The 21,536-nt window shown below is 39.7% G+C and overlaps 1 protein-coding gene across 1 annotated transcript in view; it reads right to left on the reverse strand.

The window, feature by feature from the left end:
• Positions 1-21,536, reverse strand: part of LOC141522750 (uncharacterized) — a 296,368-nt gene that overhangs the window by 148,368 nt on the left and 126,464 nt on the right. The window contains exon 5 of the mRNA XM_074236220.1: positions 14,389-14,481. Within this exon, the coding sequence (XP_074092321.1) occupies positions 14,389-14,481 (93 nt within the window). The remainder of the gene's footprint in view (positions 1-14,388; positions 14,482-21,536) is intronic.

Consider the following 21,536-nt stretch of genomic DNA (forward strand, 5'->3'; position numbering starts at 1 on the left):
GATCATTGCTCTTACCACTACCACCTGCTGCCTCCCCTCCCAACCTACTCAAGCTGTTTCTTCAAGGCTCAGTAGGTGTGGAAAGGAAGGAAAGCAAGAAATAGCGTGGTTTCCTTCCTAGGGAAGGAAAGCATCCCGCTAAGGTACTGCCCAGGAGAGGGTGTGGGCGACTGACTGACAGGGGCATGGGGTCCTCTATGGGCCGAGTGCCAGTGAAAGAGTAGGAGGTGTCAATACCAGCTGCCAGCTGGTATGATGACTCCAACTTGGCACCTGCTTGCTCCATGCTGGCTTTTATCACAGTCAATTTTAATGCTGTGTTCATTTCACTTATTTATTAATTTTTATCTTCAGAGAACAGATGGCCAATGTTGAGTAGGACAGAAGTCCCCTCTCCCTGGACACCTTCCCCACGCCTCCCCCGCTCCACCCGCTATCATCACCACACATACCAGGATGCTTAGTTACTGTTTTTCACAGTCACAAGAAGACTCAGTCAGGTCCGACACCTACCAGACTTGCAAAGAGAATGTACATAGTATACATCTGTCTCTTTATCCCCATTCTCTCATCCTGATCCAGAATATTAGAGGGGTCATTCTTATTCATAACTTCCATTCCATAAACAATAATAATAGTCATAATGCTGAAGGTGAAGATGATGATGACCAGCATTTGTTTAGTGAAGGTGAAGATGATGATGATGACTAGCATTTATCTAGTGATTTAGGGTTTAAAAATAATTTTACTATCTCAATGAATTCTCACAACAACCTAGTGAGAAAGGTGTCATATTTATTTCTATTTTATATTATTGTTATTGGTAGTATCCTTCATTTTTTAAAAAGGATCAATGATATCATAGGTGATATCCTGACTTGCACATGCTTGGACTTAAGTGAGGATCTCTATTTGAATCATCAAAGTCCAGGAGCAGGACAAAAATCAAGACAACTGGTGATGCAATGGTCTAAGGACTCCCCAGCACCTGTTTTAATCCCTTTTATAGCCACTACAACAAATTGGTTTCAACTTCCCATTCCCCCAACTCATCCATGGGTTTGAGGCCTTTTGGTCACCCTCAACTTGGTTTAGCCCATTTGCCAAGATGGTTACCATCTATGGCTGCTATGAATGTGACATCTTGGAGACACAGGTGAGACATAGGGAAGTTGTGACTTACCTAGAGTCCAACACCTGTGTCTGAAGTAGGATTTGAACTCATCTTCCTACTTCTAAATCTAGTACTCTAACCACTATACCACCTAAGCTACTTCCAATCAAAGTAGTACTGACTCTGAAAGCCAGGGAGGGTGCATATTCAAAGGGGAGGAATTTGACTTCACTGGTCCTCATTGGCTAGGGAGAAAGGAGCTGTGGTCTTAGTGCCCAACATTCTTGTCTAAGACCTAGTCTCTTGAGTTTAATCTAACTAGCCCCAAGGGATAGAGGAAGTGTCAGTCTCTTCTTATAGAAAAACTAGGTCAAGAAATGTTGGAATGAGGGAATACAGACATAAGGAATAAATAGAAGGCCTGTTTACTTTTGTTGTTGTTGTTGTAGTTCAGTTATTTCAGTCCTTTATGACGCTTCTTGACCCCTTTTGGGTTTTTTTTTTCCGAATGTCATAATGCTTCCTTTATTTATTTCTCTATTAAAGGCAATGGGGTTAAGTAACTTGGCCAAAGTCACACAGGCAATTATTGTCTGAGGCCACACTTGAACTCAGGTCCTCCTGACTTCAGGGGTGATGCTCTATCCATTGTACCACCTAGCTGCCGCCATAATGCTTCCTTCAAGAAAGAATTCAAAAATTGATTTAGTTTGCTGGTTTCTACTGAGGAATTTTTATTATGAATTTATTTCAAAACACTATAAAGTCACTTCCATGTTGTTATTTATGTCATGTCCAACTCTTCATGAATATATTTGATGTGTTCTTGACAGAGACACTGGGGTATCTTAGCTATTAAATGGCTGAGGCTGAATTTGAACTCAGGTCTGGTGCTCTGTCCACTGAAGCACCCAGCTATCCTTCATCCATATATATTTTTAACATTTTATTTTTGTTTTAGTTTTTTAATTTTTTTTTTTGCAAGGCAAATGGGGTTAAGTGGCTTGCCCAAGGCCACACAGCTAGGTAATTATTAAGTGTCTGAGACCGGATTTGAACCCAGGTACTCCTGACTCCAGGGCCCATGCTTTATCCACTGCACCACCTAGCTGCCCCTATTTTTAACATTTTAACATTTTATTTGTTTTCCAATTATATACAATAATATGTACCCATCATTTTTTGCAAGGCTCTGAATTCTACAATTTTTCCCCCCTCCTCCCTTCCCCCCCCCACAGAAGACTGTCTGACAGTACATTGTTTCCATGCCATACATTGATGTAAATTGAATGTGTTATATAAATAAACATAAGAGTAAACATAAATCTCCCCCCCCCCCCAGAAGATGGGAAACCTCAAGAATAGCGAGAGAGAGAGAAAAAAAATGTACTTCAGTCTGTTCAGATTTCAATGGCTCTGTCTCTGGGGTGAGTTGCTTTCTTTATCATAAGTCCACCAGAGAAGTAGCTTCAATATTTTTACCTCAGTTGCTATTACTAGATGTACCTCCACTCTATTTCTCCCCACTCTCATTTATTCTATTATCTCTCCTTTCATCCTGGCCCTGTCCAAAACTGTATTGAATCTGAGTACCCTCTCCCTTGAACTTCCTTCTCTTCTATCACCTATTCCCCTCTTCCCTCCCCTCATTCCCCCTTATCCCCATCCCTTTCCTCCCACCCTTCTCCAGGGCAAGACAGATTTCCTCACCCTATTAAGTGTGTATGTCATTTCTTCCCTGAGCCATTTCCAATGAGAATGAAGGCTCATTCATTGCCCCTTGCCTTCCCCCTCACTTTATTGAAAAAGTTTTTTCTTGACTCTTATGTGAAATCTCTCAGCTTCTTCTTCTTCATCTCCTTTTCCTTCCTCCCAGTACTTTCCCCCATCACCCATTGACTCCATCCTTTTACCACATCATACCAGTATATTCTGCTCCTTCCTATGTCCTTTCTATATATGCTCCTTCTAATATCTCTCATAAATGAGAAAGTTCATATGAGTTATCAATAGCTTCTTCCCATGCAGGAATACAAACAGTTCAACATCATCAATTTCCTCATAGTTAGTCCTTCTCTTCCACTCCCCCTATGTTTCACCAGAGTCCTGTACTTGGAGATCAAACCTTTTGTTCAGCTCTGGTCATCTGGATAGGAAAATTTGAAAGTCCCCTGTTTCATTGAAAGTCCTTCTTTTCCCCTGAAAGAAGATGTTCAGTTTTGCTGGGTAGTTGATTCTCGGTTGTAAACCAAGATCTTTTGCCTTCTGGAATATCATATTCCAATCCCTACAAGCCCTTAATGTCAATGCTGCCAAATCCTGTGTAATCCTGAATATGGAGCCTTGGTAGTTGAATTGTCTGTTTCTGGCCACTTTTAGAATTTTCTCTTTGATTTGGGAGTTTTGGAATTTGAATATAATATTCCTGGAAGTTTTCTTTTGGGATCCCTTTCAGGGGGTGACTGGTGAATTCTCTTGATTTCTATTTTACCTTCAGCTTCTAGGATCTCAGGGTAATTTTGCTGTATTATTTCTTGAAAAATGAAGTCTAGGCTCTCCTCCTGGTCATGACTTTCAGATAGTCCAATAATTTTTAAATTATTTCTTCTGGATCTTTTTTCAAGATTGGTTATTTTTCCAATGAGATATTTCACATTTTCTTCTAATTTTCGGCTTTTTTTGGCAGAGTTTTATTTTTTCCTGATTTCTTGCAAAATCATCAGCTTCCTTTAGTTCTATTTTACATTTGAAGGAGTTAGACCAATTCTGCTTTTTAAGGCATTCTTCTCCTCATTTTCCTTTTGTTTGCTTTTCCCCTTAGGTCTAAACTAGTTTTTAACATATTATTTTCTTTGGTATTTTTTGGTATATCTTTCACCAAGCTTTTGATTTGGTTTTCATGATTTTTCTTCATTGCTCTCATTTCTCCTCCCAATTTTTCCTCCACCTCCCTTAATTGCTTTTCAAAGTCTTTTTTGATCTCATCCATAGTCTGAGCCTATTTTCTATTTCTCTTGGATGTTTTGGATACAGAAGCTTTGATTTTGTCATCATCTGAGTATGTGTTTTGATCTTTCATGGGATTAAAGTAATTCTCTATGGTCAGCTCCTTCTTTTTCTGTTGTTTACCCATTTCCTCAGCCCAAAACTAATTTACAGCACTTCCAAGGCTTTGGAGTTGGGTTTTTTTTGGGACACCCCACTGGGACCTTTATTCCTCCAAGGTCTTATGCTCTCTTGCCTGTGCTTTGATATGTAGATGAGCACAGGCACTCCCCTCTGCCCTGGGACTATAAGGAGGGATCCAGCTATCTCAGGGTCCTACCCCAGGGAGAGCATAGAAATCTCTGCAGACTTTCCTTACTGTCTCTGGGGGTGCAGACTGCTTTCTCCTGATTCTCGCTGTAGATTCTGGGGCCGTGATCCTCACTCCACACTCATTCTGGTGTAATAGAGTTTTCTCCCCACCCCCTCAAGCTATTTCTGGTGATTTCTGGGCTGGGCTGTGCTGGGCTGGGCTGGGCTGCACCACAGCTTTTTTTCCAATTCCGTCCTGGTGAAGCACACCTTTACCGCAGAACTTCTAAGTTATCTTGGACTGGGAAAATGTATTACTCAGTCTTTCTGTGGGTTCTGCCCCATTAAATTTTGGCTACAGACATCCTTTGTTTTTGGAGGGTTTGGGGGGTCAGAGAACTCAAGAAATGCTGCCTTCATGCCACCATCTTGGCTCCACCTGGGTTTTCTTGACGAAGATTCTGGAATAATTCATTTTTAAGCTCATTTTACAGAAGAGAAAATTGAGGCAAACAGGGTTAAGTGCTTACCCAGGGTTACTCCCCTATCATATTTTCATCCATTCATGCTTTGCCCCACAGACCAGAAGTCCTTAACTAGAAAGTTTAATCCTGAACTTCTGACCTGGGACTTCTCTGGTACTGACTGATGGGTGGCCCACTGGATTACTTCTTTATTCTCACACCATTTTCTCAACACCAGCCTCACTGCCTCTTGGATAACCCCCTTCCTCTTCTGGAAACATCATTAAATCAAACTGCCATTGCTACTGAAAAAAAGCAATGTCAGTGTAAAATCTCCCCCCCACCCCCCCACCCCCACAGGTCTTTGTTCACCATCCTTGGAACTTTCTAAACCAAAATATCCCTCAATAGTTACCTCTACTGCTTATGAATTATCTTCCACTATAAGAACACAAATTATCTGAGATCTGAAGTTGTCTATCTATCTCAACTAGAAACTAATTGAACCCATTTATTTTACAGTTGAGGAAACTGAGGCAAAGGGAGATTAAGCCCAAGGTTACCAAGTGGTAAACTTTTGAGGTCCTCTGAAACTGTTCTTTCTGTTGTGCCAACAAGAGACAAGGACAAAGAAAGGACAAGGTCCAGAAACAAGAACAAGATGACAGGCTCAGAGTGGAAGAGAGACAGTGAAACAGAAAAAGGGACAGGCAGAAAGAGTAGGAGAGACAGAGTAATAAGTACAGAGGTAGAGGGGGAAAAGGCAGTGACATACAGAAAGAAAGACAAGAGTAGAAACAGTGACACCAAGATAAAGTGGGAAAGAAATAGCGATGCACAGAGATATCAAGACCCAATGAGAAAGAGAAAAGGAAGAAAGGCAAAAAAGATGAAGTAAGATGGAAGATAAGGAGAATAAAAAAGTGATTGGAATGGAAGGAGTAAGAAAGGGCAGTAGGTGTTAGGGGTGGCTGTTGTATATTGAAATTTTTTTTTTAAATTCTTATTTTGCCCTTATTTCAAAAGAAAGGAAGGAAGGAAGGGAATGAAAGGAGGGAGGGAAAAAATAAAAGAAAGGAAGAAAAAGAAAGAAGGAAGCAAAAAAGAGAGAGAAGAGAGAAAGAAAGGAAAAGAAAGAGAAGGAAAGAAGGAAAGGAGGAAGAAAAGGAAGAAAAGAAGAAAGAAAGAAAGAAAGAAAGAAAGAAAGAAAGAAAGAAAGAAAGAAAGGGAAAGGAAAGGAAAGGAAAGGAAAGGAAAGGAAAGGAAAGGAAAGGAAAGGAAAGGAAAGGAAAGGAAAGGAAAGGAAAGGAAAGGAAGAAGAAAGGAAAGGAAAGGAAAGGAAAGGAAAGAAAAAAGGAAAGGAAAGGAAAGGAAAGGAAGAAGAAAGAAAAAAGAAAGGAAATGAAGGAAGGAAAGAAAGGAAGAAAGGAGGAAGGAAGGAAGGAAAGGATGAAGGAAGAAGGGAAAGAAAGAGAGAAAGAAGGAGAGGGAGGGAGGGAAAGGTAGGGAAGGTGGGAAACCATTTGCTGCCCCATTCAGGTTTCTGCTCTGGTTCCTGTTATGGTAAACAGGCCCCAATGTGAGAAGGCTTCAGAGCCCCCATTCTGGGAGACTCACAGGCAGGAACAGATGCCTGGAAGAAGGTGGTACTCCCAGGGATCCAGGTCTGAAGAGGAGGAAGGAGAGTGCGGGCCAGGAGAAGACCCCCTAGTAATTGCTTCAGAATCATCCAGAGTTGCTTTAGCCTGGACAGCAAGCTATTTGATCTCTGCATTCAGAGCAGCAGAGCGCTGTCCAGCTTCCCCACTGCAGCTCAGCCCCTCTTGCCTCTCAGCCTGCCTAGCTGGAAGCTCCCAGCCTAGGAGGATTAGGGAGTAGGGGTCATGAATTCCATCCAAAGCCCAGGTCTCCAAGGTCCACCCTCCTCCTCTAAAGCATAATTGGGGAAGTCAGTGTAGATAGCCAATTAATCTAAATCCTCTGTTAGGGTTAGATGAAATGAGGGAACAGAAGCCCTCCAAAGTGAAATGATTTGTTCTGATTCTCAGAGCTTGTTTCACTGTATCAATCAATAAGCATTCATTAAGCACCTGCTATATAATTCCAAGAATTGGGATACAAGATAAAAATAAAATTGTTTCTGCCCTTAAAGAACTTATTTTCTGTCCTAGGAAACAAATAGCCAAGGAAGTAAATATTAAATATCTACATGGGAAATATAGAGTGGGTGGGTGGGGTGACAAAGTGTTATTAACTTAGAAGAGCCGAATTTTGAAGATGTGCAGGGGTGGGATGAGGAGGGAAATAAGATGTTCTGTCCATGTCAGCAAGCTTTTATTCTGTGCCTGCTAGATACAAATGAAACAGTCCTGGAGCCTTCACTGCGTCTACACCCTGCCAGGGGGTGGGGAGAGAACAATGTATATAGAAAATTAAATATAAATATATACAATTATTTCTAGGGGAGGGCATGAGTCCCAGGGGACAGCAAGAACCCCAGTCTGGCTGGAGCATAAGGTGAATGAAGAGGAGAAATGTGCAATAAGATTGGAGAGGTAGGACTGAGACAGACCATGAATTTCAATATTGCAGAATAAGTTTTGCATTTTATCCCAGAGGCAATAAGAAGACCCTGGAATTTGTTGATTTTGGCAAGGCAGTGGGGTAAAGTGACTTGCCCAAGGTCACACAGCTAGGTAATTATTGTCTGAGATTGGATTTGAACTCAGGTCCTCCTGACTCCAGGGCCAGTATGCCACCTAGCTGCCCCAATCCTAGAGTTTTTTTTTTTTTATCAGAAAACTGAGTCAAGAATCTGTCTTTCTTGTCCCTTCCCTGGATCTCCCACCTGTCTCTGGCCCCTGCCATTTCATTCCTGTTCCATCCATTCTTTATCCTTCCTAATACCTCTAATCCCACTTGAGAATACTGTAGGTAACTAGGTAACATCTTAGATTCAGTGTTGGAACTCAAAGTCAGGAAGACCTGAATTCAGATCCTGCCCTCAGATGCTTACTAGCTATGTGACCCTGGGCAAGACTCTCAACCTTTGTCTGTCTCAGTTTCTTTATCTATAAAAAGCACCTACCTCCCAGGGTTGTTGTAAAGATCAAATGAGTTAACATATACATGCAAAGTGCTTCGCAACTCCTAGAGTACCATATTAACGCTATCTATGACTTCTGCCATAACTCCCTTTCAGGGTTGAGAAACATTTTTTTATTTTGCCAAGGGTCATTTGAAAAATTGTAGCATCATTCTTACATCATACAAAATTATCAACTTAAAAATTAGCCCACTAATTAATTCACCTCTAAAATAACTTCTAGATTTATTGAATTTCTAGTCCCACCTTCCATTTCCATGGTGGTGCCAGATGAAATGATTTTGTAGGTCCTGCCCCATCTTAGCTCCCAATTTGTTGAACTAGCAACAAATAGCCCCAACAGAATATAAGTTCCCTGAGGATAGGGATTTTTTTTGTCTGCCTGTCTCCCAAGCATCAACCAGAGAGCCTTACTTATAGAAGATATTTAATGTTTGTTGGATTCCTAACTTGAATCTGAAATCTAGCTATAGCTAATAGCTGGACCTGTGCCCAGAATGCATCTAGGAAGATAGCCTTCCTAGTGAAGCAGCAGCAATTTCAGTCCATCCCTTTGGTCCAGTGGCCTGGCCTCTGAATAGCATGCCCAGTCAGTTTTTGGAAGCATATGAGGCACTTGGATTAGATGATCTCTAAGGTTCCTTTTAGTTCTAACATGCTATGAGTTTATAAGTATATGAATCTACCCCTGAGCATTTGAGGAGGCCAGAAGAATTTGGCACCAATTAAGTAATTAGCACAAAAGTCTATAAAGCAACACAGCCAATTCATTTAGTGCCTAACGCAATAGATGCCACACATCAATTTCTAAGCCTACTCTATCAACTACATATCCCTGAATCAAACAGAAAGACAAGGTCACCAGGAATTGAGAGCTATAGGGAATCAGATAACTGGGAAGGATTAAAGAATAATAGGATTCTGGGGCAGCTAGGTGGCACAGTGGATAGAGCACTGGCCCTGGAGTCAGGAGTACCTGAGTTCAAATCTGAGCTCAGACACTTAATAATTACCTAGCTGTGTGGCCTTGGGCAAGTTACTTAACCCCATTGTCTTGAAAAAAAAACCTAAAAAAAAGAAGTAATAGGATTCTAAAGGTAGCTAGGCGATCTAGTGGATGGAACACTGGACCTGAAGTCAGGAACACTTGAGTTCAAATCCTTAATTAGACAAAAGCTGAATGGTTCTGTGGCAAGTCATTTAACCTCTGTCAGTTTTGCCATCTGTAAAAGAGGGTTCCTAACTTCCCTGGGTTACTGTGAGGATCAAATAAGATAATGTTGTAAAGTGATTAGCACAGTGTCTCCCACCTCTCCCTGGCCACTGCCATCTCATTTCTGTCTCTATCCATTCTTTTTTCACCCTTCCTAATACCTCTAAACCCACTTGAGAATACTGTAGGTGACTAAGTAGCATCCTAGATCCAGTGCTAAAATCAGAGTCAGGAAGACCTGAGTTCAGATGCTGACCCAGATACTTAACTAATTTAGATAGTAAGATACTTAATAAATCTTTCTTTCTTCCTTTCTTCCTTCCTTCCTTCCCTTTTTCCTTCATTCCCTTCCTCCCTCTTTCCTCCTCTCCTTTTCTTCCCTCCTTATTTTCTCCTTTTATTCTTTCCTCCCCTCCTTTTCCTTCTCTCCTCACCCTCCCTCCTTTCTTTCTTCCCTTCTTGCTTTCCTCTCTCCTTCTTTCCTTCCTTCCTTCCTTCTTTTCTTCTAACAGTCAGTTGAGGCAGAGCAGCACCAAGAAGAGTGAGAAGAAGCAGAGTTTATATAAGAAGAGACATTTCTCTAAATGTGCCTAACCCTTGTAGGACAAGTAAGGAGGCAAAGAGGCCATAGGAACAGTGGCAGACACTTCAACAAGCAAATTAAGATTATGGAAAGAAAACAAGATTCTCTTTGTAACTTCAATGGGGGCAAAGTCCTGGAGCTTTCAAATTAGATTTGTAAATCAAACAGGGGAAGGACTGTACGTGTTCTGTCTATATGGCATCAGAAGAAAGGCAAGGAAACATACATTGACATTAAAGAAGATAGGAGTTCACTGCACTTCAGATACTCTCACATGTATCATTTCAGACAAGTCCCAGTCTCTTGGGCCTCAGTCCAGCTCTAAATCGACGATCTTATAGTCCAAGAGTCGAATGGGCTGCTTCAGGAGGTAGTGAACAGATTCTTCATCCCTGGAGGTTGACAAGTGGAGGCTTGATAAATAAATACTTGCTAGAGATGCTGTAGATGAGATTCAGAGCTGGGAATGGATGAACTCTGAGATTCTGGGATCCTGGGCAAGACATCCCTTATACTGGCAGATTCTTTACTCTAAGCAGAGGACAACACTCTGGACTTGGACTCAGAAAGATCTAAATTCAAATCCTGCCTCAATCACTTACTTGCTGTTTGATGCTATCACTTAATCTCAATCTGTCTCACTTTCCCATAGGTAAAATAATAATAAAAGCACGGACCTCCAAGGATTGCTGTGAGGACCAAATGAGATAATATTTATATATTATAAGTATCTTAAAGTGCTATTTAAATGCTAGTTATTAGTGTTATTATCATTAGTTCCCCAGAGAGAAAGAACATGGGAGGTGGGGAGCAAATAGAAAATCAGGGCAAGGACAACTCCCTTGTCTTTATCCCTGAACTTCAGACATCACTCTGCTGCAAGCACATGTTTCTGGGTCCCAAGGACACAGGCACATTCTGCAAAGCACTCTGGGAGGGGAATCAAATAGATATGGGACACTGGGAATGTGACAATTATCTTAATACAACGAAAGCTTAAGCTTCTAAGCTAATCCTGGGGTATCATTTATAAAAGTTAACAGGGCATATTTAATTTAGGAATTGGCTCACGTTCTCCTTACAGCTGAAAACTCATAAATGAAATATACTGGATCACTGCCCAGTGCGGAAATAAAAGTTATGAATAATGCTTCTATCTCAATCATTGTCACTGCTTTAATATCTCTAATTATTTTAAAAAGCTAGATCTCCAATATAGAGAAAAACTTTTTTCCCCCTTTTATCTCCACTTGTGAGATTAGTACAATTTAATAACGGTCCCTCTGTCTTCTTTATCTGGCACACACTGACATTTTGTCCTCTGTTCTTCATCCTCAGATGGTTTGGAAGTTTATGACCAGGAGGGCTAACACCAACTTTCACACTGGTTCCTATAAAATCTCTAAGAGAGACATATTCATTAGAGAACCAGACTTAGAATCATGAAGACCTGGGTTCAGGTGCTACCTCCTCCCTAGCCCTTAACACATGCTTAGTGCAGAGTAGGTACTCTATAAATGTTTGCTGACTGACTAATATATCCTGGCTGTGTGATCCTGGACAAGTTCTAACCTCTGAGTGCTTCCAGACAAGTCTCTAATAATGAGCTGCAGAGGAAGTGTTAGTCAGCTTTGGTAGATAACTTTCTCCATTGAGGCTCCCTATGCCACTGGAATCATAGGTTCAGTATAAAACATGGGATTCTTAACAATTTCTGTGTCATGGATCCCTTGACACAGATTTTTTAAATAATAAAATACAAAGAAAATGAATTACACTGAGGGAGGATTGGGACATTAATGCATTGGTGGAGTTGTGAACTGATCCAACCATTCTGGAGAGCAAGATGGAACTTTGCCCAAAGAGCAATAAAACTAATCATACCCTTTGACCCAGCAATCCAATACTAGGCCTAAATCCAGAAGAAATCATAAAAAATGGGAAAGGTCCCATATGTTCCAAACTATTCATAGCAGCTCTTTTTGTAGTAGCAAAGAACTGGAAATTGAGGGGATGCCCATCAATTGGGGAATGGTTGAACAAGTTATGGTATATGAACGTTATGGAATACGACTGTTCTATAAGAAACCCTGAATGGTCAGGCTCTAGAGAAGCATAGAATGAATTACAAGAACTGATGCTGAATGAAGGAAGAAGAACCAAGAGAACATTATACATATTAACAATAACATTGAGAGTTTATCAACCTTGATGGATACAGCTCCTCTTGGCAGTTTAGAGATCTAGGACAACCCAGGGACACCTGTTATGGACAATACTATCCACATCCAGAGGAAGAAAAACAAAATAAAACAAAACAAACAAACAAAACCCTACAGAATCTGAATGAATACTACATTCACTTTTTAAAAATTTCTCTTATGGATTTCTTTCTTTTCTTTCCCTTAATCCAAATTCCTTATAATGACTAATCTGTAAACATGTTAAACATAAATGTGTAGGAACAATAGTCACCTGACCATCTGCCACTAAGGGGAGGGGGATGGGAAGGGAGGGTAGAAGAAAATCATGTGACTTAAAATATACATATGCATATGCATGAATGTTGAAAAACTTTCATAACAATTGGAAAAATAAAATATCATTTAAAAAAGAAAATTAATTGTGATGAAATAGTATCATCATCATTATATATATATTATATATATATATATATATATTATATATATATAATATATATATATAAAGTTCACAGACCTCCAGCTTACAGAAACCCAAACATTCTCAAACTTTCAACATGTACTTATGTGCCTTATCCATATGCTGAAAATTAGCACCAACTCATTCCTTTCTGGCACAGAAATCAAACTGTGTTTTAAGAAAAATAGGCCATTGTGACAATCTATAAGCATGTATTAAGTAGCTGTCATGTACTAGAGCGGGTAGGTAGGTGGCAGGGTGAATAGAATGCTGAGGCTGAAGTCAAGCTGAAGATTCATCTTTGTGGGTTCAAATCTGGTCTCAGACACTGACTAGCTGTGTGACCCTGGGCAAGTCACTTGTTTGCCTCAGTTTATCTGTAAAATGATCTGCAGAAGGAAATGGCAAAATAATCTAGTATCTCTGACAAAAACAAAAAAACAATCACAAAGAGTCCAAAACAATTTAAGAGACCAAAACAATTAACAATAATTCAATCAACTTGAAAAACAAAAGCAAAAACCAGAGTCCTTATCTTCAAGGAACTTTTAACTTTCTTATGGGCAACATAAGTATATAAGTGAAAACATATAAGTATGTTTTATATATAAGTAAAAACATATAAGTAAAAACCAAAAAAATGGGAAATGTAAATATGAAGTAATTGAAGAATGGGGTTACGACAGGGGAAAGGGGTGGAGAAGGAGAGGACCAGTTGCTAGCCACTAATGTAGGAGGGTGTTCTTAAGCAGAGTTTTGAAAGAAGTTAAGTATTCTAGGAGGTGAAGGTGAGGAGGTAGAGGGATCAGGCTGTGCAAATGCACAGAGATGGGAAATGGGTTATTACAGTGGTTTGGCTGGAATACAGAATACAGGGGAGTGGTATGTAAAAAGTATGGCAAGTCAGATGGGAGTTAACTTTTGAAAGGTCTTAAATACCAAATGAAGAATTTGTAATATATCTCAGAAGTAAAATTGGAACTTTTGAATAGGAGAGTGACATAGACAGACCTATGCTTAAGGATATCAATCTGCCTTTAGGAATATCAATTTGGCAGCTGTGTGTAGAATGGTTTGGAGAAGGGGAGAGACTCAAAGTAAGGAGATATATCAAAGGAGTGATATGAGGGATGGCCCTGGAAGAAACCCATGATGACATAACCAGTAAAACTGCCAATATATCAGAGAACCTGCCCAGCCCCCTCCCCATTTCCCCTGATACAGTAGATCCTCAATTTTCCATTCTAAATCATTACCTCACTTAAATATCCCAAACACTCTCTAGAACCAGTAGTATTTCCACATAGCACAAAACTAGAAAGGACTTTGAATCAAAGCTTTAGAAAGAAGTTGGCAATGGCCCCAAAAGTTCTTGAGAAAGCCCATGAGCACCAGTCATCTATCTTCACAATCACATAGAGAAGGAGATACTCATAGCAGATCAACAAAGAAATACAGATACTCAAAGATGAGCCAAGAATCGAGAGGGGAAAAAACAAAAACCAAAATACAACTCTCTATAACCATACTTAGAGAAACTTTCTGAGATCAAGTAAATCAGAATCCTTGGCATTCCCTGGCACAAGGACCCATCCTTCCATAAGTACTTACAATACCCACTATCTTTATGGTACATACTCATGTATACACTTCCTCTAAATATTCAGATCACAGAACCCCCCAGACATGATCACTTAATACTACCACAGACTTGAAAGATAACATGTCCAGTAATATTCCCAAATACAAGAAAACCCAATGATACCTTCCAGCAATCAACTATTGATATCATCATCATCATCATCATCACCACCACCACCACCACCACCATCACCACCACTATCCTACTGAGCTTAATGTTTCAGAGATTCACTGAGAAAGCTTTGTCACCTCCCTCCCACCAGCAGAGTTTTCTAGAGGTATGCCCCACAGAGGTATGGATATACTTACCACTGGAGCAGTCAGTACCTCCCCAGCCAGGCTCACAGTGGCAGGTGTCTGGAGAGACACAACGGCCATGGACACACTCTTCTGTGCATAAGGCTGTGAGAGGGGGGGAAAAAAGCACAATAAATGATGAAAACCAATTCGCGGCTGGTCAAGGAACATTAAACTGCTCTGTGGCAATCTTGGCACTCATAAACAATCCAAAGGCTGGAGAGGAGGGGGATAGTCTGAGGAGGGCACAACATCTGACCTGTATTATTTAATTAATGCACTAGGATGAAACCCGCAGGAATAAATTTTAAATCTGAGCCAAGAAATGGCTTTGTAAACTAATACATACATGTGAATACATCAATCCATCCATATACTCATATATCATATGTATATCATATATACATAGAGATATATAGAGAATTCATATATATTTCAAATTATTTAATATTTGGAAACCCTCTACTACTCACTTCTATGTTTTTGCATACTATTCCATACCCCTATCAGCCAAGGAAATAACCTGTCACCTTCCATTTTATCTTTCTCTTGGTTCCTTGGTAAAGCTTCTCATTTTTCACACTGCCTCAAATGAACAGATTTCATTCCTTCCCCCACTCTATTTCTTTTCCTTAAACATCCCTATTTTGGGGCTCTCAAATGTCAGTGACTCCACAAAGTACACAAATGGTGAGGAAAAGATACCCACTAATTATAATAAAGTAATTAAGAGAGACATTCATGATGATAATTATAATTAGAGAAAATTCACAACTTCTTATGCAGTCAGTCACCATGTACTCCCAAGGATGGGAGGTAGACCAACTGAAGGCATCTCAGACTATTTCAGCTCTGGAAAGGATTATTGGTAATAGTCTAAGAGCTGGAGATCATCCCATTCCAGAACTGGTACAAACACTGACTTCCTAGATTAAAACCACCTTTCCCCACTCCATCTCATCTTTATTGTTTAGAATTTTAAACATTTTCATCTTAATTTTTTTTACCTCACCCTACCCTGAAAATTCCTTTAAGCTCTCAGAAAACTGGCTGCCACCATCAGCTCCTGTCAATTCTCAGCTAGCTATCTGAATTAATCTCCCTTTCCTGAAAAGGCTGAGAATGCCATCTCTTTGAGTGACTCCCCTCAAGGCTTTAGAAATGGTGCCCCACACAAGACATGATTTGAGGGAAAACTACAAGGTCCCTTTGTGCTCTCAAATATATCTCCCTGTTTCTGCCCTGGGAATGTTTCAGAGCTGTCCTCCCTGCTACCAGATCCAAAATATCCACTCTCAAATCAATAATGGCTTAGATGATAAGAACACTGTATACAGAAGTTTTGTGTGGAAGAGTATATATTACTAGGAAAGAATAAATGTCTTCTGTTTAGCTCACCAGCACATATTATATATCAGATTAGACAGCTGACAGCTTAGAGGCACAGAGAGCATGCTCATGTCTGAGTGAGTGAAATATAGAACAGGTAAATTTATTTGAGGAATGGGATAGAGTAGGGGATATGGTACAGGGAGCAAAATATTTCCAAACTAGAGAGGTAGAGCCAGGTAGGGGGTTTCTTGAGTAAAAAGGAGGAACTAATTAAGTTCAATACAATAAGCATTTATTAAGCACTAACTGTTTGCCAGGTACTAGAGGAAAGGAAAGAGACAGGATTAAAAGGTATAGAGGTGGTGGAGGGAACCATTGTTTGTCTTTAGTTGTGAAGAGGACCAATGACATTACAGGGTGATTTACACATGAACTAGATTTAAGTGAGTTGGAGCTGTGCAAAATCATAAGCCTCATTCTCTCTTCCAGAATCTTAGAAGTCCAGTGGCAAGACATAAATCAGGGTGACTGGCAATGACCCAGGATACAGTGGATGATCTTGGCATCTTTCATGCCTCACCAAGTTCTAACGTCTCCACAGAGCCTGCTTTAGCTGTGTTCATGGCCTTTGGAACAAATTGTTTTCATCCACTCATTCTACTGAGAGAAAGTTCTCATATGTTTGGGCTAGAAAGCTCCCTAATTGACTAATGTATTTGAGGTCCATCCATTACATTCAACCTGCTTTAACCCATGTACTAAGGTAGTTTTACCAGGATGTAGTCACTTATGTGTGCTATGACTTGTTGGAGTCACAGGTAAGAGCAGGGAGGCAGGTAGACACCTAACATGTGAACAGCCCTAAAAATAATTCTGCCAACCCTCATACAAAAAATGTTAATCCTTCCTAAATACATACACCCATACATCCCAGTAGATAGAATATCATAATTAGGGAACATCAATAGACCTCTGTGGCTGATATTTAATATGTAAGTAGTAATAGAAAGACAGATTAAAGTCAGTTTGTCAAGAATTTTAAATGCTTAACCAAGTAGTTTGTATTCTATCCTTAGTTTCTGGATCACATAAGCAACAAGATGATGGATCAGGCACTTTGTTCAATCCTTTCTAAAACAGGAATTATGCACTAGAGATAAAACAACAATTGTTTCCACGGCCAAGGACATCCAGAATCCAAAAGAAAGTTTAAAAAAGAAACCACAATTAGGTAAACTGATGCTCACTTACCCTGAGTTCATTCAGTATCCTTAATCAACCTCTCATTCTACTGGCAATAAAATCACACTAGCAGACCTAAGGACACAACAAAGGCCTACAACAAATCCTACCCCTTTTACCAATCCTACCTCCCTCTTTCCAGAGCTGAGAGGACCTTCACTTCAAGCTGAGGAAATTTATCTTGACCACAATGGAACAGGTAACCACAGCTTTTTAGAAGGAAAAGCTGCCAGGAGCTGCAATTTTGTGTTACCAGTATTGCAAGTGCTTGTGCCCAGACAAAGAATTAAGCAGAGGTCATGTAGCACCCCATCAAACCTGAGAGGAAAGCCCAGCATCCAGCTGAAGTCAATTCTGACCAACTAAAAGTCAACTGGGTAGAGATCTAGGCTGGAGAACCATAAATTGTTCAGTTTGGGAAAAAGCTGAAATGCTTTGATATCTATGCCCTAAGAAAACTAAAATCAAAGGGGAGGGAGACAGAAAGTAAGTAATGGGGAAAATGAAAGGAAAAAAAGCAGAAATTAGCAAAGATGTCATGAAGAAGAAAACTTGAATATAAAAAGAAAAAATTAACAGGAAAAATATGAGTAACAGAAGGAAATATGGCCTCAAGATCTAGTAAATGATTCAGGTTTCCATGAATAAATACTACAAAACAAAGGGAAATGATCTAACCCTTGATTAGACAGACATAAAAATGATCTAACTTTGTGGAATTTGAGGAGAATATGGAATGACAAGATACTATTCCCAAGTGGTTTGGAAGAAAAAAAATGAGAATTATGAGAGTGGAATTTATGACTTATACAACAAAAAATAAAAGACAGAATAGAAAAATGGTAATATGCAATGGCAAGTCTCTCCAAAGACACAAAAGAGATAACAATAGATTGGTAAGTAAATATATGGAATTGAAGGATAATCTGTAAGAAGAAAATAAAAAAAAAGAAAAATGATCATTATGTATTCTGTCATTGAGGCATAGGGAGCCAGAGACACTTAATGAGCAGAGAGATGATGTAAAACCTGTGTATTAGGAATAGTTTTGTGGATAATGTATTGGAGAGGGGACAGATTAGAGGCAAGGAAACTAATTAGAATGCTACTGCAACAGACCGAAAGATAATGAGGGTCTGGACTCAGATGGTGACCATGTAAGCGAAAAGGAGAAGGATGTGAGAAATAATATGTTGAAAGAAATGACAAGATTTGACAACTGACTGGATATAGACAAGAAGGATCAGTGAAAATTTGAGGACTACTCTGAGATTATATACCTGAATGATTTGAAGAAGAGTAGAGACATTAGGAGGAGAAGTGGTTTATGAGAGTTTATGATAAACATTGGAAAGCTAGATAACATAGTAGATAGAGTGCCAGGTCTGGAGACAAGAAGATCTAAGTTCAAATCCAGTCTCAGACACTTACTTGCTGTGTGACCTTGGGCAAATTAACTCTGCCACAGTTTCCTCATCTGTCAAATGAACTGGAGAAAGAAATGGCAGACCTCACCAGTATCCTTGCCAAGAAAACACCAAATGGAATCACAAAGAGTCAGACATGATTGAGCAACCATAATGATAGATATTAGGAAGAAAAAATGGGTTTATGGTAATAAATTCTGTTTTGGTTATGCTTACTTTAAGATGCCTATGGGGCATCTAGGTTGAATTGTCCAACAGGCATTTGGTGCCTTGGGATTTTAGTTCAAAAGAAAAAAAGAAGGCAAAGTAACTTCCTGGCAGAAAAGTGATGAACTTAAGCAGAGATAAACATTTCTAGGCATCATCAATTTGGAATTTTTTTGCTAGACTATGAATATTAAAAATGTGGATTTTTTTACTTTTCTTGTTCTTATTTGTTGCTCAAGTTCAGTTTACAAAAATATGAATAAAAATTTCTTGAATTAAAGTATTTTGAAGAAAGAAAAGCAAGATAAGTAGATTTGGGCATATGGGGAGTCAAGTGGAAGTGAGTTGATGAGAAGCAATGAGGTGAAATCTAAGAGAAAATAAGGGGGAGAAGAAAAGGAGAGAGAGAGAGAAAGAAGGGAAAGAGAGAATAAAACAGAACAATAGATGTGAAAGGACTCTCAGCCACTAGCCATCCAAGGACAAGGGATCAGAAGTCCCAGGAAATATGCGATATTTCAAGACACAAACACAAGTGCTCAAAACCAGACTTTCTGATTACTATGTGATGCCTGGGGTCAGAAAACATCAAAGATTTCAATCTGGAAGGACTCTCAGAGATCATTTAGGCCAATTCCCTCATATAGGAGTTCCAACTAGCTAATCTGATCAACAATTTGATGTGCAAGGGAAGAAGTTCCTTCTTAAATGATAATATGCACTTCCATAACAGAACTGAGACTGGAATCTGAATATTCAAGGGATGGGGAGGGCAAGAATCCTTCCTGCTCTAAGTTCTGAAAGAGAAGAAGAAATGCAAAATCTGTCACCCCCAGCCACTCTATCCTCCCTCACTTTTCCCATCTGATTTATGAGATTGAACCAGCTCAATTCCTTCTGTCTTCCCCTCTCACTTGGCCCAGAAGGCAGAAAGGCAGGGAAGGATCTTCAGAGGCTTCCATCCATGCCTAGGGCTGCCTCTTTCCTCCTTCCAGCCATGAGCTCAACAGTGCCCTGTTTAACAGTCTATCCAGGGCATCAGAAATAATTATACTGGACCATTTCTTTGTCCTGTTTCCTCATTTAACATGCTGACCACTAAGACTGGGACAGTGGTTCATCAAACCCCAGATTCTGCTTACTGGACTTCACGACACAGGTCTTCCCCTTTCCATCCTCACCCTGCTTGTAGTGTATCCAGGTTATGCATTTGTCAAAACTGCAATTCATTCATATTTCATGGTTGTTGTTTAGACAGTGTTGTGAAAGGGATGAAATATTGATAGCGAATACTGGAGACTCAGAGCAACCTATTTGATTCTGATTATTTGCTTATCTTTTTGTATGGGGTAAGAGGGATGAAGAATGAAGAGGGGAGAGGTGAGTACAGAATTAGGATATTCTACTAACAATTCTCCTGGAGGGCTGGACTTGAAGATGATGAGGACTTTCTGAAGAGCTCCATCTAAGGACCCCTACCAGAACTCAGCAATAGGTTATCCTCCAGCTGAGGTAACCAGACTTCACAGAAGAAAGTCTGAGGCTCCTTCCCCTAACCAGTCACCTCCCCCATCCCCAGTCCAGCTTTTAATCCTCCAGTGCTAGGAAACAACTCAGAAGGTGTTGAATATATTGATCTTTCCTTTCCTCACTGCACTGATCTTTCTCTCTCCTGAACTCCAAGACTTCTCATTAGCTATAACACACACTTTGGCACTTAATCATATGGTCCTTTTACTGCTACTTAAAAATGTGATAGGGTCAGTCGGTCTGTCCACAAGCATTTATTAAGTCCCAAGCATCATGTTAAGTGCTAAGCATACAAAGAAAGACTAAAATAATCCTTGCATTAGAGGAGCTTATATTGAAAAGGGGAAACAACTGGAAATGAAAAGGTTTATGCAAGATACAAACAGAATAGATGGAAAGTAACATTGGAAGAGCAGGTTCTACCATCTGGGAGATCAGGAAGGAAATAACACTTGCCTTTGTGGTATTTGAGTTCAGTCCTGAAAAGCTAAGGATTAAGAGGCAGAAGAAGTGAAGAGGAAGAACATTCTAGGTATAAGAGTCAGCCTAGGAAAAGATGGGAGATGCACCACCATTTTGAAAGGATAGCAAATAGACCAGACTAATTGAATAAGAGAATTCATGGAGGGGATTGAAGTATAAAATTCCCAGAAAATGGAGAGCTAGGTTGTAAAGAAATTTGATTGAATGCCAAACAATGCCAATATAAAGTATATTTAATCCTAAAGATAATACTATGAGGCAGTGGAAAGAATGGGAGACAGCAGTCTCAGATTCTAGTTGTGGTTGAGCAAAATATAAATTCCTTGAGGTTAGAGGTTGCTTTATTTTTTTGGTTTTGTATAATGTCTAACATCTAGTGGGTCCTTAATAAATATTTGTTGACTTGATTGTTTGGCTTTTTTTTTAACCTCGTCCCCAAGACTCAAACCTTTTTTAGAGTTGTTGATAAAGTAGCATGGCAGGGTTTGATCCCCATCCTAATTCTCCTGTAAGGAGATGACAGAACACAAGACTTTGAGAAAGCAGAGTTTCACACTTCCTGGGAATTAGCAGCCAATGTATTTCTGCCACCAGAATAATGAAACACAAGAAACTGTCTACAGATTTTCCAGTGTTTTTTTGAAGAATTAGGAACTTATAAGAAAGATCCAGAGTCATCCTATCTAGAGGTAGATATAGTACCAATTCATTCAGAAGCTAGAAATGTACTTTTTGTTCCAAGATGAAAAAACTTGAAGAACGTGGTTTGAACATCGAATTCAATATGGTGTCCTTGAACCTTGTCTAAAAAAAGTACACTGGGTAAGGAGTCAAGAGATAGGGATTTAAGTTCCAGCTTTTCCACTTTCTTATTACCCTTGGGCAAACTATTTTACCTCTCCAAGTCTCAGGTAGTTCCCTTACAAAATAAAAAAGTGG

Source organism: Macrotis lagotis, chromosome 4 (genome assembly GCF_037893015.1).
Source record: "Macrotis lagotis isolate mMagLag1 chromosome 4, bilby.v1.9.chrom.fasta, whole genome shotgun sequence".
NCBI classification, from domain to species: Eukaryota; Metazoa; Chordata; class Mammalia; order Peramelemorphia; family Peramelidae; genus Macrotis; species Macrotis lagotis.